At 43.5% G+C, this 24,741-nt stretch overlaps 1 protein-coding gene across 1 annotated transcript in view; it reads left to right on the top strand.

Annotated features, from left to right (window-relative positions):
• The window catches only part of LOC138291252 (serum albumin-like), a 153,631-nt gene that overhangs the window by 36,841 nt on the left and 92,049 nt on the right, over nt 1–24,741 (top strand). Inside the window, exons 4-5 of the mRNA XM_069230305.1 lie at nt 117–331; nt 5,947–6,082. Of these exons, the coding sequence (XP_069086406.1) occupies nt 117–331; nt 5,947–6,082 (351 nt within the window). The remainder of the gene's footprint in view (nt 1–116; nt 332–5,946; nt 6,083–24,741) is intronic.

The raw sequence follows: 24,741 nt of genomic DNA, 5'->3' as shown, positions 1-24,741 counted from the left end.
AAAGCAGACTTGATTGGGCAGTGGTGATGCACATTCGCCCTGGTAAAAGATTATGTTCACTATTTTGCTCACTAAAATGCTTTCTAAAGGCGACATATGTGTCTTTTTCCCTCCAGATGACAGTTCTCGTGGATGAAATGTGTAAAAAGCCGGAAAATGCAGAGAAATACCCATGGCATGAAGGCTGTTGTGGTAAAGCACGGGCAGACAGATATGCCTGCTTCCTAGAGCATCGACTCACTGACCCAGATGCGATACCCGCCTACAAGATACCGGAAGCCAGTGAGATCTGCAAGTCACGTTCGGCAGATAAGGACGCGTTTCTGCTAAAGTAAGCACTGGGATCTTTGCCTTTCTCGAATGTTCCTTCCTCTGTGATGTCTGCACTGCAACATGGTATTTTATATATATATTCATCATTAAAAAATGGCGGGTGGGGTTGCATTTGAGTTGAAATACTGAATCGTGTTTTCGTGTATCAAACACATGTAAAAAATACATTGGCTCTTTTAAAAAGGCCTCATAGCATCGTGTTTCTGTCTGATGGAGTGTCCAGTATCCCTATTATACCTTTTACTCATCAACTCTCCAGTATACACCTTCTTTTGGACATTTCATTTTATTTACATACGGCCGTTTTGTGGTAACCATGGACCCATTTTCAGACACAATGTTAACAGAAAGTTCATACCTGTCAAGCGGGTGCAAATTGTACCTAATGAGAGAGTTTATCCCTACAATCTGCTGCGGGTAAAAGCTGCCACAATTTGTTTGCGGGGTGGTGGTGGGTAGAGAGTTTTATGGCTAGGGCAAATCTCCCGTTCCTGTTTGTGCACCTGGTGAATTCATGCATGATTTTTATATAACCATAATTTCAGGGTATGGAATTTACCATCAGTAGAAATCGAATACCCACTACTTACCTCATGGCCCACTAGCAGTAATTGACTGATGCACAATTGTACCCGCAATTTATGGATCATTTGTGATTGGGTCCAACGTGCATGGACTCTATGGGCTCAATAATGCATTTTATAAATACATCTGCAATTTTGGGTACACATATTTTATTTACACAAGTGCATTGTCAAAACTGTAAGATGTACATTACTTGGTTGTGATAGCTGCTGGAATCCGTCTGCTTATTTCAAACGTCCTTTTTTGTCTCACCTGCAGACAGCTTTTTGCTATTGTTGAAAGTCACCTTGTGGACGATACTAAAAACGTATTTACTATTGGATGGCTTTCCTGTAACTCTCATTAGTTAGTTTCTTATTCAATTACTTTCCTTCATCTTCTTGTCTTTGTCTTATCCTTGGATCACAACGTCTGTACCATCCCTTTGATTGGATGACTTGTATACTTCAACTGCTTACAGTCATCGAACTACTTTTTTCGGTTCATTTCAGCATTCAATCAAGTGCATTTCGTTCCTTGCTCTCTCAGTTGTGCGCTGGTCTCCCCTTAAATCCCCAAGTTCCCCCCTTCCTGTGGTGCTCCGGTACCTTTAGCTCATCTCTTGCTCCCCCTACTACTTCCTATTTTTATTTTTTTAACCCCTCGGCACTTTCAAGCTCTTGATCTCCCCTCTCTGTTGCTTCACTGTGGGACTGCACCTCTCCTTCTTCTAAGCCCGCCAACCTCTTGCCTGGCCTTCACCACTTGGCAGCATTCACTTTTAAACTGCCCCACCCACCCCTGGGTCACTAAACTCCATCTGTCCATTGCCTCACCACATATGTGTTTTTTCGTTATTACTTTGTTTTCCTCTTTAGGAAGGCCCAGCAGCTACAATCTTCTTCCGGGATACTTCTTTTACAAAAAGCTCTCCTGTACACGTTTAATCTATTTTTTCCAAGACTGACATGTGCCATCTTAGTTTAATAAATAAAAAAAAAATGGCAGTTGCAGCTTGATGCATACATTTAATCTCCTCTTTTTTATGCTAGTGGTCTATTTTCTTCCTTTTTTGCTGACGCTCTACCGCATTGGTAAAAAGCACTGGCAAAATCAGTAGGCCTTCATTAATAGCCAGAAGACAAGATCAATGGGTTAACATTTATACAACTTTAGAAATTCCCAGAATGCTCCAGTGTTGTCACTACACTGTGTTGATACTCACAAGGGAGAAAGTCAGAGTAGGGTACATATAGATGGACGGCCTCTGGTTGGGTCTAAGTGGGGCCGAATGCAAGGGATTTGTCCTGTCACCCATGCAGCAGAACCTTCAAGGAATAAGCAGTGACAAGTAACAGAATGACTTTCATTCAATTTGTACAGAGGCAGTCCTGGAATGCCTATGAACATTTCACAATGCCTTGCTGATTCCTTTCCCTTACTCTTACCACTTCCATATTTTCCTTTCTTATCTTGGATTTCCCATGCTCTTCTCATTGTCCTGCCAATAGGTTTCAAGAAGGGAACACAACACCTTCTGCCATTCACAAAAAGAGAGGAGGCCCAAAAGAAATGGAAGATGAATGAGGTGTCCCTGGTGTTCAGGTTCCGGACATGGATAACAAATCTGAAAAGTCCTCAGTTGATGATGCAAGTGATCCAGTAAAAGACAGGTGAGCAAGGTAGGCCTTGATAAGCCTCGGTTAGGGACCCTGTAGGGGTGGTGAGCCGGTCGTTAACTGCAGCTCAAGCGCGTCTCGCTGCAGTTAACGACCGGCTCACCACCCCTACAGGGTCCCGAACCGAGGCTTATCACCTGTCTTTTACTGGATCGCCATTCACCTACTGCCAGCCGTTCAAATCTCTACTACTCGCGTACAACACCATCGATTCTACCCACTACTCATTTTCCTGGCCAAATGGCCAAGCCTTGATAAAATCACTTGTGTGACGAAACACGTGTTGGCTGTTTCTTGAAGACAACGCAAATCTGTGGCAAATTGGGCCTACAAATAAAGACACTTGCATCATCAACTGAGGACTTTTCAGATTTGTTATCCACGTCCGGAACCTGAACACCAGGGACACTTGTCCTTAATACGAACTGTGATTATACTATCCTGTGTGCCGTGGTCATATTGTTGTTATTACTATTGTGTACCTGTTGCACATATTTGTGCCTATTAGGGTAGTTAGGCACCCGACCCATCGAGCACCATTGTCTTATTTTCACTGACTCTTTCTATTACATTTGTTGGTACTCCATGGAAGTGCAGCTGCTCTCACCCTTACTACCTTTCTAGTGAAAATAAAGCTGCAAGGCACCAAACTTGTCTTGACACCAGGCCAGAGAAAAGAGCCAATCAAGAACTTCAGATGAAGAGCTCAAAAGATTGTCCAAAAGCTAGGACCAAAACTTTAGGACAAAATGGAAGGAATGGGGTTAAAGGATGAAAAGAAAAATGGAGAATGAATGCATTGCATTGAATCCACTAGTTGGAAATAGCTCCTTATATTTGATACAGACAGGAATTGACATCACAGTAAGGGCTCAGCTTCATTTTGGATTGGGGACCCCTTTTAACCTCCCATGGGCAAACGGCCACCTTAGACCTTGGAGAGAGCAGGAATATAAGACTTGACAACATTCCCTTTCTGAAATCAAGGTTGTGCACCAGGTAGACAAAGGAGAAGCCCAATCTTGATATCGTTCAGCTAGCTCAGCGTTCTGTAACTCTGCTTCTGATGAGTGCTCCAACTAGCTGAGTATGTTTAAAATAATGGCAATGGGAGGGCTTTGGAATCTAGAATTGAATTAATCTGAGCCTCTAATGTTAAGATCTAAAATAAACGAAGTTCTCAGCGGCGTACTGTGCCACAGAGGGCAACACGGCTACGGTTGTCTCTCAGCACTTTACAGCAGTGGTTAGACAGCACATTAATGATTTACCAAATACAGCGCATGGCAATTCCAAACTGAGTTCAAAATCACAAACCACTAGATGATTGAAACACAGAGTGAGGGTGACCTGTTTTGATGAAAGGAAGAGGGGAATGGCTTTCATCAGTGCTTTCCTTGCCTGGCCCACCAGATATCCCTCTCCATCATTTGAAATGCTAATTTTTACCCATACCGTTTTTTTGTAGTTTTATGTAGCGCAAACTTGTGCTAAATGTATTATGGCGCTTTACATGTGGATCACGTTAGACTGGTATTTTTTTGTTTTTTCGGTGAGGGGCAGGGGGAGGTGATGTGGTTTTCTCAAAATCATGGGATGTTGAGCCAACGCTGGGCTTGAAACTAGCTCTCTGGTTCCAAACTCAGCAGCCCTGGCTATGTTGCATTATATGCAGCATCACTTTTCTTGCACCCCTTAGTGCCTCCCTGATGCCACCGTGTGTGCGCTGTATTAAACATACGGTGCACCATGGTGCAGGTTAGGGACAATACTGTCAACATTTTTGACAATATTGTTGTACTTTGCAGGAGTAGCACCAAACATTTTGGAGCTAATCCTGCAAAGTACATGGAGTCCCATTATCAATAATGGTGTGCCTCCTTTGAACACCTGCTCTGTGCAGGCATTAAAACATGCCACAACAAATGGCGCAGAAGAATCTCATTGATTCCGCTGCACCATTTTCACGGTCCCTCTAAAAGAGGAACGCCCCCCTTGCATACATTATGCCTGGTGCAGGCATAATGTGATACAAGGGGTTCCAAAGTAGCTCACTGCATGCATTTATTCACTTTGTAAATCTGGTGTGGCGAATTTGGCCTCGTTGAGCCACATTAGAATCATAAAAAATGAGGATAATGTGGGTCAAGGAGGCGCTAGGACCTCTTAAATTTGGGCATATATGTTTGAAGAGCTTACTCACTTCTCCTGCTAATAAAAGCCTCCAACACACCATCTTCCCATCAAAACACCAATGTTTAATTCAGAATGTGCCCTTGCACTAGAATACAGAAGTGACTATGCAGGCGCTTCTCTGTGAGTGCTGTGTCGAATATCTCAAACTATCAAAAAGTCCAGATTTTTTTCTGCAGACATGAGTGGCCTGATTCCAAGAATACTTGTCTAGAAAAGAGTCATGCCCTCAGCATACTTAGTTTATGCCTGATCACAATAAGTGTGATGGTAGAGTAAATGCTTGTGAGATACATTATATATATCACTCACTCATCCACACAAATTTAACATGACTTGTAAAGGTTTATTTACAATAATGAGTGCTATTTCAGGATTAATGCGAGTAAGTCACACAAACGAGAAAAAAGCTCTTTGGGACTTGGACAATTTTGTGTCACTTCATTTGCACCATTAGGAATTCTAAGGGACTTGTCAATAAATTGTTCATTGAAATCATGTACACATTTGGTGAACGATGACTCAATCCCAATTTAGTATTAACTCACAAACATTTGAACATATATTCCCATTACAAAATTTAGGTAGGGAACAAAGATTTCACTCGAAAGAATTCATCTCTCAAAAGAAGATTTGGTAATTTCTCAGATTAGTAATCATATTTAACGCACAAAGTAAGCAAAGACGGCGTTAATGTAAAAAAATTACACGTCCGCTTTCCTGTTAATCCCGCTGAATTATGCTTGGTAGCAACATTAGTTGTAAAATATTAATGCTCGTAAATGATGTCCATGGCTAGCTGCACTGTATTCATATATGGTAATTTACACCTGTTTCCTGAATAAAAGAACAAACATTTTGAATGCTCATTGAATGGTCGTTAAGATTTTAACATTCTTGCTGCTTGAGGACATGCACATATCGTATGAAAGGACCAGAAGTATAACTTTCGTTAAGATTGGCTATTCTACATTGGTCAAATTCCAGCAGCGTATTTCATTTGTTTTTTCCATAAAAATGCCTGGCATGTGATTATTCAGGGTGACCACTCTACTGAGATGCATGCATCAGGGCAGTTGCCAAAGTGAAACCTATCGAAGGAACAGTGAGTGGGGCTGATCGGCTCGGTATTCAGGATATTGCACTGCGAGTAAATGTGGAACTTTCTTTCTAACAGTTTTGTCCATGAAGCGGCTCGCCGACACTTCAGGATGTACGCACCAGCCTTGATAGCCATTGGACACAACTTTGACGACATTACTGAAGAGTGCTGCAGAGACGCAGCGACCTCTAGCCAGTGCTTCTCTCAGAAGGTATTTGGTTTATTTTTTTGTGCACTGTTGCAGCAGCGTGGGAAAAATTAACAAGTGAATTGTTTTTTATTTTAATTTGTGTTTATCGTTTTATAGTTCGTACACACCGTCAATAGCCTACAACAAAGTGTTTCCAAGAAACAGGGTATAATAGTGGAATGCAATAGATGGGGCCAGATGCACAAACAAATGGTCTAAAAAAATATGGCCGCAATTTACAACCAATAAAGAACTTTGCAATTTATGTATTACTTTATTTAAAGTTTTAAGTTTACATGTGACAGTAACCAATAATTCTTAACAATAAAGTACAGGTCGAAGCATAGACATCTATAAAATCATCTTCCATGCTCTTGGATAGAATGCAGTCACCCTTTCCATAGAGAGGGGCTGGTTAAACAGTATTGTGGTAACCCTGTCCCTCTGCATACCAGCTAATTTAGCAATAATATTCAACAGTTGAAAATCGATTTACTATTATCTGTAACCTTGATAGTGTGGTCACAGCTATCAGACCAGTAAACCCCCCAGAGACACAAATACTTAGGTGGCATACTCCCAAGGCAGTGTATGGAAAGCACTATCACTTACATCCCTGTGTCTACCACTCCCCTCGCTGTCCCTCCCCCAAGGCCCTGCAAAAAAGCCCAATATAATCCCCATACGTCCAGAGGTCAGGAGACCACAGGCTGAAGCTCTCTGTAAGTGTCAGATTGCGTGCTACAATACGCCATGTTTGCGTGCCATTCTTTAACTGTGGGAACTTCCCACCTCACTGCAATCCTATGCCTGCTAATAGTAAGCCTATGGCACAAGCCTCCTAGGTACATTGCCACATCTCTGTCATACCCCAACACCGCCAGCATCGGGCTCTAGGGCAGAGGCTCGGCTATAATCATTTCCAGTGTTGTGAATGCCTCCTCCCAGCATCCCTGAATTCTTATGCATTACCATGCCAAGTGAGCAAACCCCTCTCCATCCTCTCCACAGGGTACGCAAGGAGCACTGTCTCTCAATCCTTATTTTGCTAACCTGACCGGTGTGTAGTACACTCTGTAGACATATTTAAAATGAATAAGCCTATGCCTGCTGTTTAACAAGATTGTTCTAATAATAGAGCAATAATAGCACCACTGGTCATCTGTTATGTTAATGCTCAGTTCTCTCTGCCACTTGAGCCTCACCCTGCAGAGGGTCAGACAGCTCGCCTCCTGCAGAATATTGTGGAATATGTGATAGTGCACATAGCTCCAAAGGTTCTTGCATGTCCTCACCCAGAAGATGGCGCATGGTATGTCTTGCTCTAAAAATGCGATATTGTTCTAATGGAGTAAACTGGTCTTGTCCATTACTTGATTGCAACCAGTCTTTCATTGTGCCACCTTCAAAAAAATCTCCCATATTGTTGATCCCAAAGGAGTGGAGCACCTGCAACACCCCCTTCTCTTGCCCCAATGGAAACCATAGACACCAGGGTGTCAATACATGGGGCGAGTACAACCGCGCCCTCTCCTGGCACACTAGCAACCGCCACAAGGAGCAGGTTGTGAGGCCAAGTGAGTCCAATGCGCCAAACCTGACCACTGACCTGCAAAATAGTACCTGGGGGAGCAACAGGAGGTCTGCCAATGTCCTCTCCAGCCACAAATGTGGAAGCTCACGCTGACCATGAATCCAATAGTGTACGAAACTGATCTAAGCTGCCCAATAATAGGCCTCAAGATCTGAAGCATTAAGACCCCCCATGTCATAGGGTAGTGTCAGAGTTTCCCAGCAAATCCTGGGTTGCTTCCCCCATGTCAAGCAGATCATAGGTGCCCCTAATGTATCCCAAGTAGATTTGGGCAGTAAGATTGAAAAGGTCAGAAATAAAAACATGAAGCAAGGGAGTATCACCTTCTTCATGATTGCTACCCGACCTGCCAAACAGAAGGGTAGCTTAATCCAGCGCTCCACGGCTTCCGCAAGCTTCTGAATTGCCCTGCCATAGCTTTCTCTCAGTACCACCTCAAAATCAAGATTGACCTGAACCCCTAGATAATGCATGTGATCCGTTGTCCACTGTGATGGATACTCAGTATGTATTGGAGTTGTACCCGCTGTTAACAGAAATAAAACTGTCTTGCTCCAGTTTGTAGAGTGTCCTGAAAAACTACTGTATTGGGTTACTTCTCGCAATATTCGTTCTAAGTTAGTCCCCGGATTGTGTATATACAATAATAATGTATCATCAGCATATGCTGAGATGATGAGTCTATATACATGGAACTGAAGGACCCAAAATGCATGGTATTCACATAGTGCGCAAGTAAGTGGTTCTGCCACTATGGTGTGCAGGAGGGGTGACAAGGGGCACTCTTCCCTGATGCCCCGACATATGTTAACCAGCCCGAGATCTTGCCATTTATCTTTATGCATGCTGATGGGTTTGTATAAAGTGCATTGACCAGTTGTAAAAAGACCCCACTTACCCCTATACATTTTAATACCACACTCATGAACCTCCAATCTACCAAATCAAATGCTTTTTGAGCATCCATAAATAGTGCAGCCACCTGTGTGAATGGCTCTAAGCACTGCACTGCACCAAAAAAAGTTTGGACAAACTACGGCCAGGTATAACCCGCTGCTGGGGCCCCACCAGGAAAGTTCCGATTCGGAGTAGGTTGCAAGCCTTCGTACCACATGAATTGTTAAGAGAGAGGTAACAAATTGAAACTCACTCCAGTTGGAGGCCAACAAAGGGATGGTCATGGACATCAATTCACCAAAATGCTAGGGGTAGTGGAAGTGACATCATTTACCTTTTGACCTTAATGATGTCACAGAAAGTTACATTATTTAACCTTTGACTTTAAATCTTTCTATGCCGTGATGTCACATGACCCTAATCCTGATGACATCTCAATAATTAACACTGGTGAAGTTCCCTAATAATTGTATTATTAATATAACACAAACAAATGTCTATTTTGGGGAATCATCTATGTAAAGGTGTGGATACAATACATTAAGGGAACAGTTACCTGAATTCTAAGAAAACAACGTGAGTCAGATGTCTTCTAGTGGAGACTGGAGGGTGCAGGTTTTTCTTCCCTGGTTAAATAGAGATAAAAAGCCTCTAATAGTGCATTTCAAGACCTTTCAAGATATTGAAATCTGACAGCCCCAATGAGTTGAATCAATTATGTTTTTAAAATATCATATGTATGTCCCGGTTGAAACTGACAGCCTTAGGGTGGTCACCCCTAACTTTTTTCCTGCCTCCCTCCACTTTTTAGATACTGTTTTTGCTGGTTTTAAGACTCTGCGCACTTTGCCGCTGCTAACCAGTGCTAAAGTGCATATGCTCTCTCCCTTTAAACATGGTAACATTGGATCATACCCAATTGGACTATTTAATTTACTTATAAGTCCCTAGTAGAGTGCACTATGTGTACCCAGGGGCTGTATATTAAATGTTACTAGTGGGCCTGCAGCACTGATTGTGCCACCCACTTAAGAAGACCCTTAACCTTGTCTCAGGCCTGCCATTTCAAGGCCTTTGTGTGCAGTTTCATTGCCAATTCGACTTGACATTTAAAAGTACTTGCCATTCCTAAAACTCCCCCTTTTCCACATATAAGACACCCTTAAGTTATGCCGTAGGTAGCCCATAGGGGAGGGTGCTGTGCAGGCAAGAGGCAGGACATGTACCTATGTAGTTTGCATGTCCTGGTAGTGTAACACTCCTACATTCGCTTTTACACTGCTGTGAGGTCTGCTCCCTCCATAGGCTAACATTGGGGCTGCCCTCATACATTGTTTGAGTGGTAGCTGCTGATCTGAAAGGAGTAGAAAGGTCATATTTAGGGGCATATTTATACTCCGTTTGCGCCAAAATTGCGTAGTTTTTTTTTACGCAATTTCGACGCAAAACTAACTCCATATTTATACTTTGGCGTTAGACGCGTCTAGCGCCAAAGTCCATGGAGTTAGCGTCATTTTTTTGCGTGAACACCTTCCTTGCGTTAATGAGATGCAAGGTAGGCGTTCCCGTCTTAAAAAATGACTCCCAGGCATGTGCGTGGTATTTATACTCCCGGGCAAAAATCACGCCCGGGAGTGGGCGGGGCAAAAAACCCTGCATTTGCGCCTCTTTTTAACGCCTGGGTCAGGGCAGGCGTTAAGGGACCTGTGGGCTCAGAATGAGCCCAGAGGTGCCCTCCCCTGCCCCCAGGGACACCCCCTGCCACCCTTGCCCACCCCAGGAGGACACCCAAGGATGGAGGGACCCACCCCAGGGAAGAAAAGGTAAGTTCAGGTAAGTATTTTTTTTATTTTTTTTTGTGGCATAGGGGGGCCTGATTTGTGCCCCCCTACATGCCACTATGCCCAATGACCATGCCCAGGGGACAGAAGTCCCCTGGGCATGGCCATTGGGCAAGGGGGCATGACTCCTGTCTCTGCTAAGACAGGGGTCATGTTAATGGGGGATGGGCGTCGTAAAAAAAAGTGGCGCAAATCAGGTTAAGGCGATTTTTTGGACTCAACCTGACTTGCCCCATTTTGAGACGCCCATACGCCATTTTCCCCTACGCCGGCGCTGCCTGGTGTACGTGGTTTTTTTTCACGCACACCAGGCAGCGCCGGTCGGCTAACGCCGGCTAACGCCGTTCTATAAATACGGCGCCCGCATGGCGCTTCAGAATGGCGTTAGACGGCGCTAATTTTTTTTACGCTAAACTGCGTTAGCGCAGTTTAGCGTCAAAAAGTATAAATATGGCCCTTAGTATTGCCAGAATAGTGACATTAAATCCTGCTGACTGGTGAAGTTGGATTTAATATTACTATTTTAGAAATGCCACTTTTAGAAAGTGAGCATTTCTCTGCACCTAAATCTTTATGTGCCTTACAATCCACATCTGCCTGGGTTTAGTTGACAGCTCCTTGTGCATTCACTCAGACAAACCCCAAACACAGGATACTCACTTGCATACATCTGAATTTTGAATGGCCCTTCCAGGGCTGAGAGGGTGGGGGGCCTGCTCTCACACAAAGGACTGCCACACCCCCTACTGGGACCCTGGCAGACAGGATTGAACTGAAAAGGGACCTGGTGCACTTCTAAGCCACTCTTTGAAGTCTCCCCCACTTCAAATGCACATTTGGGTATATAAACAGGGCCTTTGCTCCTACCAACTCAGACACTTCCTGGAGAAGAAACTTGTAACCAGAACCTGCATCCTGCCAAGAAGAACAGCCTGGCTGCCCAAAGGACTCACCTGACTGCTTTCTGTGAAGGACTGCTGCCTTGCTGTTGCCATGCTGCCTTGCTGCTCTCTGGCTGAGGTGAAGAATTGCTCTCCAAGGGCTTGGATAGAGCTTGCCTCCTGTTCCCTGAAGTCTCGGGACCAAAAATACTTCATCTCTTCAAGAAGGACTCCTTGTGCTGCGAAATTCGATGCACACCCTGCCAGAAACGATGCATAGCCTGCACCACGGTGAAAATTTCACCGCACGCTGAACCGGAATGACGCAGCCCGACTTTGCAATGAGAAGTTCGACGCAGTGCCAGCGTAGCGACCGGAACTTCGACACATGGCCCTCTGGATCAACGCACAGCCAACCCGGAACGACGCAGCCCCACCTCCAGAGAGGAATCAAAGCAGCACCTGTGGTGCGGTAGAAAATTCGGCACAAAGCCCACCGGATCGACGCAGCTCCTATGACTTCGACCTGCTAGCGCAGGAAATCCACGCACCGTCCCGGGGCATCTGAAAACCCCGCAACCCAAAGAGGATCCATGACTGAGCGCTGGAAATCGACGCACAGCCGTCCCTGTGTGGAAACTAAATGGCACATCGCCGTGTGCGGCCCAAGAAATCGACGCACACCCCTTTGTTTCCACGCTTTTCCTCCTCTGCGGTTCTTTGTGGAGGTTTTTCACGCAAACCAGGTACTTTGTGCTTGAAAGAGACTTTGTTTGTTTTTAAAAGACTTAAGACACTTTATATCACTTTTCAGTGATATCTCTACATTTACTTATTGCATCTTTGATCGTTTTGACCTGCATTTATCCAGATAAATATATATTTTTCTAAACACTGTGTGGTGTATTTTTGTGGTGCTATATGGTGTTATTGTATGATTTATTGCACAATACTTTACACATTGCCTTCTAAGTTAAGCCTGACTGCTCAGTGCCAAGCTACCAGAGGGTGGGCACAGGATAATTTGGATTGTGTGTGACTTACCCTGACTACAGTGAGGGTCCTTGCGTCCTTGCTTGGACGGGGGGTAACCTGACTGCCAACCAAAGTCCCCATTTCTAAGAGCCCCATTTGTCAAAAATTGCCTCCAATGCTACGGCCAGCAATTTGCTATAGGCCCCCCTTTTGTCAAAGCATTACATACCATATGCCAGTGCCAGAATTTTGACAATACTGCTGTCCATGTACTATGGAGGCCCTTATGTAAAAAGTTATGTCTAGTATGTTGAGTATCTCATTTTGTCATGGGTGGCCCCCTGACCTATGCCACATTGTCTTCTCTTATGCCAAAGAATTTCCTGCAGTGTGCCAGCGTCAGCAATTTGCCACAGGTGTCAACTGTGCAAAGAATTTTCTCCAGTATGCCAACGCTAAAAAATTTTGTGGGTGCCCCACGCCAATATTGACCTATAATGTGGCAAGTGCTAGCATTTTGCTGTGGGTATCTCAGATGCAACTACTGACTCTGGTATGCTAGTGATAGCATTTTAACAATGGTGTTTCTATAAGCCGAGAAGCATGCCAGGTCCAACATCAGACATGCAAGCAGAACACATTCTCACTCATGCTTACTTACATTCACTTACACTCATTCACTCACAGTCACTCTTGCTAAACTCTCTCTTGCACTCCTTCATTTTCACTCTCTCTCTCTTGCACCCACTCTTAACCCCACTCACACATTCACATTTTCTCACAGACTCTTACTCACTCAATAACTCACACACACGATAACACATAAATAAGTAAATGCTCACACATATACACACTCTCAGACAAATTCACTCTCACCCCCATGCATGCACACAACATACAGTTAAAGCCATTTTATTTCTTTTACCTTAAATGCCAGTGAAGGTCTGTTCCACGTCCTGTAGCTAAACATTTTACTACACTAATAGTGAATAATAGACTATTACCCACTATTAGTGTAGTAAAAATGAGTAGAAAAGGTGTTTAGAGACAGGTGCTGGAAATGCGAAAGGTTCCTCTGCTCTTGGCACTGATTTTGCCACCTCTGAGGACAGCGGTCACAAAAATAGTGCCAGGGGTGTCAAGGGACAAGGTAGAGGTCGCAGCTGTGATCCCCGGCAACCCCTAAATGACTTCCATGGGGATGGTGATTTGCTCAAGAGACTGCAATGTCTGTGACTGCCTTTTGAAAAAAGAAAACGTATTTTAAATGCAGCCTGTGTTCCTATAGGAAATGGGTCTGTGCTTGAAAAACGTTTTTTTTAAAATAAAGTTTGTATAATAATTGGCAGTGGTCCTCTTGACCAAACACGATTTCTTTTAGATTTCACAAAGGGCCCCTTCCCGATTGGGATTGTATTGCCACCCCAGTTTGAGTTGTCTGCTTTTCAATGTTTTTACCAGATTATGGTAAAAAAAACATTGGTATATGTCATATGATTTCATAGTTAAAAAGGACACCTACAACATGCCTCTTCCAAATGCCCAATTGGTATGGGGTTGCAATCCCATTTTCATTAGCTGGTAAAAGTTTACAGACTCCTAAAATGAGATTAGTACATTCAAGAAAGCACTTTGATGGTTGCACACGCTGAATTGGAGTATTTGGTATTATTAAAATGCTTACTATAACTGTCTGTACAGTCTCTAGGAAACGAGCCACAAGCAGAGGATCAGTCACTGATTTTCTTAAATTCTTCTAGAATTAATTTTTGCCCAGAAAGAGTAAAGAACAAGCCATAATATGTCAAATATTTTCACAAATTGCTGTGACATTGTTGAAGCAGGTTTATCATTTTTTAACATAAGGTGAGAAGCAACCTAAGCTGTTGCTCTGCATTGTATTAGTAGGGAGAGCAACACAGAGTCATAGCTCCTATGATAAGCAATAGACACTGTCGTTCTCTTCCCCAGCATTAGCGCAAACATAATCTTTCTAGCGCCAAGTCCATGTTAGTACAAAATGCTAAATTTAGACTATGTTTAAAACTTGTCACACATTGGAAGTGTGCTGTAAAGTGCAGCACACATGCAATCTGAGAAAAGTTTGGGGAAATAAATAAATGTCCCCTTGTTAATGTCTGGCTCAAGAAGGTGTTGCTTTGGAGCACAAAGCCCAGTAAAACAATTTTAGTAGATTGGATTTTGTCTCAAATACCATGGGTGGCAACGTGGAAATACTAATATACCATCCATGGGACACCTCCTTTATTGCAAAATAATGAAAAGCAGCACAGAATGCTATTTCCAGGACATTTTGGGCAACTTTCTTGAACAAAATATTTTTGTGCCAAAAACGAAATACTTTATTAAACCTTTGTGCCAGCTTACATCACTTTGCATCTAATAAATACGTCTTTCTGAATTCCTAGCACCTATTTTTTCACTTTTTCCTGCCTGAATAGAACCTTGACTGTCATGCTGTTGTCTGTAAATCCTGACAATTTTGCAAAGCCTTTGAAGGGCACTGCATCATTTTAAGGTACTTTGGTTCAGCGGCCCTAACAGAGTCCCTATGGCCGGCCCGCACTCTATTACAATTGTCCTGAACTCTTGACTTTGTCCCGGGCCGGTGCAACCAGATATCCACGGTTGGCGCTTTGTGCTTCTAAGAGCTATTTTACAGTTTAATCTTTAAACAATCGTAACTCAAGTTCTGTTTATTGGATTTTTGGCATTTTGATCTTGTTTTATTTATCAAAATTAGTTCTGTTTTCCTAACCCGGCATGAGATCCTTTTTGTGTGGTGTTTCGCTGTCTTGCTCTTTGAATTATTGCACACATTCTGTACACATTGCCTACAGGTTAAACCTGACTGCTCTGCACCAGGTTACCAGGGGATAGAGCACAGGTTACTTTGGGATTTGCTTGTGCCTTACTCTGACTAGGACTGTGGTTGCAGCTTGACCAGGGCTCGCACCCCAGTCAAACAACATCCCCATTTCTAACAACCACAATCATAAAGAAGGTAAAATGTTAAGTAGCAAAATTATTTTTTATTTTATATTATAAACAGGTTTGAAAAAGACCGCCTATCAAGCTTGGGCATTATAGTTAACCAATCTGATCTCGTGATTGTAGAGGCATGTGGAAAAATATTTTTTAATTTAAAAAAAACCACTATCACCTGTTACATTTAAAACCACTTCTCACATCTATCCAGATGGCAGGGAATAAAAAATGCTGCATATAATCTTAGATGACGCACAAGGATTCCTTTAGTACTGTTGTAACAGGGCATCTGATGGATGACCTGTTCTGCCACATTTGTGGTTGCCCAACCTCATTTAGAAGTGGGGGTGCTGCTCAGATTCTCATGCCCAAGCCTCTCTTGGCTAAGTATATATTTCCAGTTTGTTTTCCAATTCTCAAACAATCCCAGAAGTATGCTTGGATAAATGTATAAGGTGCAGGTTTCCAAGTGTATTTCTGGGCATGGCTTGTGACTGTTTTTGAAAGACTCCGATTTCCACTATGTGGAGATCTCAATAGTAAAGTACTGCACATGGGGCAATGCAATCTTCAATGCAAATGAATACTTTTATTCTACTTTGATAGGAACACATTTTTCCCATTGACAAACTCCTTCTCCTACACAGAGAGAGCCCTTCTCCTCCCCATCCAGAAAGAGAAGCTGCACCAGTCATTGGCTGCTGTAAATCTCTGACCATTTCCAGGGTGGAAAGGGGTCGGATGGAAGTTTGGTAAGGCCCACCAATGTATACATTTACAAGATAAACCTCGCTTTGGAATGACCTTGAAACTGAGAATTTCGTTGTATCCATTTCAAAATAATTCAAACTCATAATGCAATTTACACCTGCTGGAAATCTCTTTGAATGATCTGACAGGTATAAAAAAATGTGGTTATAAATGTAAATTAACGATCGCATTTAGCTTTGCAAATTGTTTCAAAGATATTCAGATAGCAAATCAGTTGACTCAAGCCCCGGTGTTATTACTTCACAGGCAACAACAGTGCAACTTAACATTGGCAGTGAGTTCAGAAATGAAGACACCCACTAACTCACTAGTCATTTCGATCTAATGTGGTAAAGGAAACTGATGAAGTGTGAATTTTACCTAAGAGGCCTAGGAGGCCATAGATCCTTATTATAGTGTCCCTCGTCTGGGCCACCAGTTCACACATTGCCTGTCTGTTACTGGTGTCCTATTGAACCATATGACTTGTCTCAATAATGTAGATTGGGAGTAATATCACAACAGAGGCAACCGCATGATCATTAAAGAAGTGGGGAAGACAGAACTTTCACACTTGAAGGCCATCAGAACCACTTAACAATCTTAGTTCCGGCTGTTTCTGGTCCCTATATGTCCCCCTTCCACTGCAAGGGATTTTATGCATTATCCATAAAAATAATGAGACATACTCACAAACTGTTTTTGTAGTATGCAAACTAATATCCAGCAGTACTACTCATGTATTGCAGAAGGCTATTCTCTGCCTGTACCTCTCCTATCTTTTCTGTGCAGAGAGCGCTGGCACGGTGGCTGAGATCTCAGCATCTATAGACATATGATTTGATAGTAAATGTACTCCAGCCCTGTCTTTGGAGTAGATCAAGCACCACACATGACCACTCCTATTTACTCCCATAGACAATTATGGAGACAGGACATTACAATAACAACCCAGAGAAACTAATGTTAAGTTAATTAACATGTTTCAACATTTAAATTATCTCTATATATTGTTTATAAAAATAAGTATTTCAAGTTAATTTACATTTAGATTTTACATTGTCATATTTTGTTTTCTAAAGAATAATACATATTAATAACTCTCCCCATCCATTTGCATGGAGAGATCTTCACTAAGGTGGTGGTGATCTCCACCTGTATGTGTAAAGTTATTAGTAGTAACTTCACACTTGTGAATCCTCTTCTGGTAAGCTCCACCCACAGAACTGATGGGTGGAAACATGTAATTCCACTCCACACCTGGGTGTAAATCTACACTCGATGAATACTAAAAATCTCCTCTGATGAATAACAGAAAAGAGTTACACCTGGGTGTAGTAGTAAATACACCCATGAGTAAATGTACATGTTGAGAATAGGGCCGATTGTTCTTAATATCAGAACAGTGGAATGGTAAGAGCATCTTTAACAAAATGGAGTGGTCCCGGGGTAATAAAGGTTGGTTTAGCCCTTCAGCTTCAGCATTCTAATGCTTATTTGTTTGTTTCCCCACTTGTAAATTTAGATGATTCTACCCTAAGTAGGTGTAATATTCTACTAAGATTGTCGTCTTTCTGTCTCATTCTATAATGGTTGTTAATAGCCCTCTCTCTCATTATAAGACCATTTACAACTGTGATAGCATTCAGCATCCGTCTGTAATGCTATATTATTTCTTAACCTTTTGCTTTCCAGTCATTTTTTAGCCTGTAAAAAAGTGTTCCACTAGAACCGTTTTGGTATTTGTTTAGTGTTTTAACTTTGAATGTCTCTGCCCCACTCTCATTTTTTCTTTTTTCTCTGGTATACACATATTCATTGAATCTTGCACCAGAAGACTTAATAAGAGATATTTGATATACGATGGAGCTAAATGAACTCTTTACCAAGTCATGGGTCCTGGTTTAGAGTTTGGTGGATACGGAACATGGCCAAAAAGCAACTGATGTCTAGTCTGCCCTGTTTACAGAGTATAAAGATCCCTTACACTTTAAAAAGGCTGAATGGGAAATCCACCACTTTTTGACTGATATTCCACATCTAACAAACTCTAAATCAGGCTGTTTTATTGGTGCTAATTCACCTCTAATATGTGGTGTTGTCCATATATCAGAATTGTTGACTGGGTCTGGTTAAAACCAGACTTACAGGATGGAACATATTTTAGGGATAGCATACAGAACAGTTTTTGTTTCACCTTGCCATTACTCATATGTGCAGTTGAAAACAGTGGAGCATGGTCTTTTGCTTTGAATTGCAGCATTTGATTTGGTCCACGATTGGAATTCTGTAGCACAACTCTTCATCATATAATGGAGTCCTCAGGCATTTGGAAAGAAATTGTTCTGTCTGCAGAGCATAGTCTACACAGAGTTGAAAAAAATGTTATATATGTGTTTAACCCTTAATTAGCCTTTTCTAAATCCCCTTTCCTTGCAGATACCTAGTGGACTTACTGCATGTATCCACCCAGCCACCCACTATTAACAAGCACCATTGACCCATTGAACAACATATTTGTGTTAACTACCTCTAATGCTGTTGAACCTGACAACCTTGGTGTGGTTTTACCCCAACCTTTGCCTTCAATCGGCCTGTTTTTGCTGCCTTCGTTTTTGCTGACCTTAGGACTCTGCACACTTTACCACTGTTAACTGGTCCTAAAGTGCTTGTGCTCTTTCGTTTGAACATGGTAACATTGACTTCCACCACATTGGCATCTTTAATTTACTTGTAAGTAAAATAATGCAACCTATGCCCAGGGCATGTAAATTAAATGCTCTGATGGGGCCTGCAGTACTGATTGTGCCAACATGTCTCAGTCCTGCCACCTGTGTGTGCAGTTTTAAAATGGCCATTTTGACCTGGCAAAATAAATCTTTTTAAAGGCCTAAACCTTCCTTTGTAATACATCCAAGTCTCCCCTAAGGTAGGCCTTAAACATCACAAGGGGCAGGATGCAGAGCAGTGTATTTAAAAGATTGGACATGTTCTTGAAACTTTTACCTGTCCTGGTAGTGAAAGACTGTTAAATTAGTTTTTCCCTACTGCAAGGCCTACTTCTCCCATTGGATTACTGCTGGAAATGGGGGCCTTTGGTTGGCAGTCAGGTTACCCCCTGTCCAGGAAAGGACCCTCACTCTAGTCAGGGTAAGTCACACACAATCCAAATTATCCTGTGCCCACCTTCTGGTAGCTTAGCACTGAGCAGTCAGGCTTAACTTAGAAGGGATTGTGCAAAGTATTTGTGCAATAAATCATGCATAACACAGTATACCACCATAAAAAAACACCACACAGTGTTTAGAAAAATATATAATATTTATCTGATAAAATGCAGGTCAAGACGATTAAGATGCAAAAAGTATATGTTGAAGTATCACTGTAAAAGTGATATAAAGTGTCTTTACTGTTTTAAAATAAATAAATTCCTCTTTCAAGCACAAAGTACCTGGTTTGCGTTCAAAATCTCAGCAAAGAACCGCAGAGGAGGAGATGCGTGCAAAACGGCGACGAGTTGTTTCGTTTTCCCACAGAAATGGCTGTGCATCGATTTCCGGCGCTCGGTCATGGATCCTCTTTGGGTTGCGGGGTTTTCGGATGCCATGGGGACGATGTGTGGATTTCCGGCACTGACAGAACAAAGTCATAGGAGCTGCATTGATCAGTTGGGCGCTGCATAGAAATTTCTACCGGACTGTAGGCATTGCGTTGATTCCTCTCTGGAAGTCGGGCTGTTCATTACGGCTCGGCTATGCGTCAATCTAGTGGCCTGGGCATCTAATTTCCGGTCGCTACGCTGGTGTAGCGGCGATCTTCTTGTTGCAAAGTCAGGCTGCGTCATTCCGGTTCGACGTGCAGTGAATTTTTCACCACGATTCAGGCTGTGCGTCGTTTCTGGCAGGCTGTGCATTGAGTTTTGCCGCACAAGGAGTCCTTCTTGTAGAGATGAAGCGTTTTTGGTCCTGAGACTTCAGGGAACAGGAGGCAAGCTCTATCTAAGCCCTTGGAGAGCACTTCACACCACAGCCAGAGTGCAGCAAGGCAGCAGGGCAACAGCAAGGCAGCAGTCCTTCACAGAAAGCAAACAGGTGAGTCCTTTGGGCAGCCAGGCAGTTCTTCTTGGCAGGTTGCAGGTTCTGGTTCAGGTTCCCTTCTTCAGGAAGTGTCTGAGTTGGTAGGAGCAGAGTCCCTGTTTAAATACCCAAATGTGCCTCTGAAGTGAGGAAGACTTCAATAAGTGGCTTAGAAGTTCACAAGGTCCCCTTTCAGTTCAATCCTGTCTGCCAGGGTCCCAGTAGGGGGTCTGGCAGTCCTTTGTGTGAGGGTAGGCTACTGTCCTTTGACATGTAAGTGTCAAGCCCTCCAGCCTTCCAGCCCAGGAAGACCCATTCAAAATGCAGATGTATGCAAGTGAGGGTGAGTATCCTGTGTTTGGGGTGTGTCCAAGTGAATGCACAAGGGAGCTGTCAAATAAACCCAGCCAGACGTGGATTGTAAGGCACAGAAGGATTTAAGTGCAGAGAAATGCCCACTTTCTAAACGTGGCATTTCTAAAATAGTAATAATAGATCCAACTTCACCAGTCAGCAGGATTCTGTATTACCATTCTGGCCATACCAAAGATGACCTTCCTACTCCTTTCAGATCAGCAGCTACCACTCAAACAGTATATGAGGGTTGCCCCAATGGTAGCCTATGAAGGGAGCAGGCCCCACAGCAGTGTAAAAATGAATTTATCGGGTTTACACTGACAGGACATGTAAACTACACAGGTACATGTCCTGCCTTTTGCCTACACAGCACCCTGCCCTATGGATTACCTAGGGTACACCTTAGGGGTGACTTATAAGTATAAAAAGGGGAGTTTTAGGCCTGGCAAGTACTTTAAATGCCAAGTTGAATTGGCAGTGAAACTGCACCCACAGGCCTTGCAATGGCAGGCCTGAGACAAGGAAGGTTAAGGAGCTACTGAAGTGGGTGCACAATCAGTGCTACAGGCCCACTAGTAGCATTTAATTTACAGGCCCTGGGCACATATAGTGCACTTTACTTGGGACTTATGAGTAAAATAAATAATCCAATTGGGTATGGTCCAATGTTATCATGTTAAGAGGGAGAGAGCATATGTGATTTAGCACTGGTTAGCAGTAGTAGAGTGCTCTGAGTCTTAAAACCAGCAAAAACAGTATCTAAAAAGTGGAAGGAAGCAGGCAAAAAGTTAGAGGTGACCACCCTAAGGCTATCAGGTCTAACAATTACCTTATGGCATTTAATAAGTGGTAACTTTCAATTAGGAGCAGGTAGGAATGTTGTTTGGTCTCTACAGATTTGTAATTTAAAAACCTCTTTAATATTAAAGTTAAATTTTACGTCACAATTCGGCATATGCCACTTATAGAAAGTAGGAATTTTCTTGCCCAAACAATTTGGTGACTGCAACCATTATCCTAGCTTACATGACTAGGTATGAGTGGCAGTTGGTCTTTTGAGCATTAGACCGAGACAGTGAGACAAAGGGGTAATAAGTGTTGGCAGGATGGGCGATCTCTGAATTGATAGGGACGGAACTGTCACCCACCACACTTGCACATCACAAAGTCTCTGTCTCAGCACACTCACAAAGGGTTTCACACTAGTCTTTTGGGCCCCTTGACAAGCCATGACAGGGAGGCAGGAAATTTCAGATACCTCTGTAGAGGAAGGACTATAGCAGCTTCTCCCACTCCAAAGTGGGCACCAAAAATGGATAGTGGACCCTCAGAGCCAAATGGTCAGGACACTTCTGGACCTGTGGAAGCTCTAAGGCAGAGCGCTCCATATTATATGTGGGGAGCATAGCTGCATGAGCAATATGCCCCCATTGTGTCCTAGCCGAACCTGGGACATAGTGAGTGAAAAGAGCAGCCATTTTAATACATGTGCTGGACACTGGTAAACGCGTGTTTCCCAGCTACATGATGGCCACTCTGAACCCTGGGTTTTTTGGTATCACACAACTCAGAATAATAAATCCAAACTGGTACCAGTATTGGATTTATCCCTAAGTGTACCCCGGGGGTCATCTTAGATGTGTCCCCTGCAAAAGCTAAGTAACCTGGCATGGTTGCTGACTGGTTCTGTCCAGCCTGCCACCTCCAGACAGCCAATAAACAAACCTTGGGGAAGAGCCCCATCCCTCTGGTTTGTAAAACAATGCTCTTCCTGGGTGGAGGAGCTAACACCTCCTCCCTCATGAATGTGTACTGCCCTGAAGGTGAGCTTCAAAGGGCTTACCACGCCTAATGTGTTGCCTGCGAGGTGGACACTCCATTTCATTTTCCTCCATCTTAGATGGAAGGAAAATAGCCAATTAGGTATAGGGAAGTGACTCTTCCCAAAGGAAGTGGTCACTATAGTGGGTGTAGCCACCCAAAGGTAAGTGTCCCATTGGACACTACCAGGTCCCCCCTAAAACACCCACTAAATTCAATATTTAGTGGTCATCCATGGATCAAGAAATAAGATTTGAAGGACACAAAGAAGACCAGCACAAAGAAGATCCAAGGCACGCGAACTGTGGGCCTGCTGCATCAAGAAAAGGCGCCAAACTCTGCCTGCTGCAGCCAGGACCCTTCAATCACTGCTGTAGAGAAGCTGGACACTGGACTGACCTCAAGAAACCCAGAGGACCTCCAGACTTCACCAATCACCCAAGAACTCCCTCCAGAGTGGAGGTACCACTCTGTAACAATCCAAGAACCAACAACCCAATGAGGGTCACTTCACTGACCGGCCAATAACTCCTGAACCGGAAGTTGCAGCCAGACCCAACAACACACCAACAACCAGGTCGATAAACCTCACAAGTTTGCAAAGCTTGGTGGCACTGCTTTTTCCAGTGGCCGGATCGTGCCAATACCCTGGGCACTGGTCAGCTGACATCGGACACCAGGAAAACCAGCTTGCCCAGAGCTGAAAAACAGCCAGAAGGAAGCCCAGTTGAAGGACTTCAGGAACACCCTGGACCTCCCACCTGAGTGTCCACATTGTCCTGTAAGCGACCTTCAAAAAGACCTTCCTCCAGATCCAGAGGGCATCTTTGCGCACAGCCTCAGGCTCACCGATTTGCTCTGCACCCGGCCGCCCTGTATCCTGCAACAAAGAAACAGCTGTGCCCAAGGGCCCCTCACCCCTTGCAACCTTGACACTCCAATTGGACCCCAAGAAACCACCTTTAACTTGACCAGAGCAGGCTTTTTCCAAGTGGTCCACCTCAGTGGCCCTGCGCCAGCTCCAAGAGACATTTTGTCTTTGTTCCCGCTGGAACAGTGAGTCGCCCGAACTTCTGCAGCTGGCACAGTGTGCCCACCGACCTTGACCAACCTGCAAAGGCGGAACTTGGTAAAGCAACTGTGTGATTTTATATGAATTTTTTAAGGTGTCTTCCTATTGATTTCTATGGTATGTGAATATGCACAGAAAGACTGCATTCATTAAAACTTCAAAAATTCATATCTTCAAAAGTACTAAACCAATTTTGATAATCTTGGTCTTAAAACGTATATAAAAATCTGAAGTATTTTTATAAATTTGTCTCCAGTTATTCCTTCGATTGTGTGAGTTGCATGATTGATACTGTGAGTACAACAAATGCTTTGCACTTCTCCAAGATTAGCCTAACTGTTCGATCAACCTACCTAAAAAATTAGAGCATTAGGGGATCTAGTTTTTACCTCTGGAAGCCAAAGTGCGTTGTCTGGGCCCGCTGCACAGTATGCCTAGTTTTGCAAACTGCATGGAGGGCCAACCTCCAACACTGGCCTCCTGATCAGAGCCTCTGGGACAGAAAAGGCTCCAGCCATCTTGACCTCTGCAACTAGACTCTGCCTGCTGTGAGTCTAAACCCCACAAGTAGTGCCCTTCCTGTCCTGGACCCTTGGAAGTGGGGCTAAAGATGCTCTGCCAACGTGACTGTGGTCTCCACCGGATTGGACACAACATGACCCAAACCCAACGCAGGCCTGCATTGCAGCCCTCACAGCTCTTCGGAACTGGCGCAGCTCGATGGATCCTCAATGAGGACCTCGCAGCTCCTCATGAGAACTGATGCAGTGTGATGGAGCCTCAACGCAAGCCAGCATGGCAGCCCTCGCAGCTCATCAAATCTGCCACTGCATGACGCAGCCTCAAAGCAAGCATTGTATTGCTCCTGGGGACCTCCGTTCTGTGACACAGAGCTCCTCAACCAGCACCTAAGGTACATTTCTCAGTGGAACTAACTTGGTCCCTGTATCTGGCCCATGGTATATTGCATTCAGTCTGAATTTGTGACTTTAGCCCAGTATGGTGTGACCAGATAACCACTGCTGGCGCTTTACGTGCAAAGCACTATTTTTACCTTAACTTTTAGAATTGCAGATCCCTGGTTCTACTGATTGAATGTTTGTTGTTTCGGTGTCAAAAAATGCCTTACACTTTACTCTATTTTTCTGAATTGGTGTGGGATTTTCCTTGTGCCATGTCTTTACTTTATTACTGTTTGTATAATGCATAAATACTGGTTGGGGGGGGAAGCCCTATTCGAGCAACAACCACAATTATTATCAGGGTGAAAGAAGGCTGTTCATGGTGCAGGGTTGGGTGGTAATAAGGTGTTGGCTGCAGAGCCTGGCCTTTGGCCGTGCATGGCATGGCAGTGGTTGGATTAACCTATAGAAATGAAAATTACTTTAGTTTTTAAAAAACATAGAA

This window comes from Pleurodeles waltl, chromosome 1_1, assembly GCF_031143425.1.
Source record: "Pleurodeles waltl isolate 20211129_DDA chromosome 1_1, aPleWal1.hap1.20221129, whole genome shotgun sequence".
Classification (NCBI taxonomy): Eukaryota; Metazoa; Chordata; class Amphibia; order Caudata; family Salamandridae; genus Pleurodeles; species Pleurodeles waltl.
Note: the sequence above shows the minus strand (reverse complement) of the source record. Positions and strands in the feature narration are given on the sequence as shown.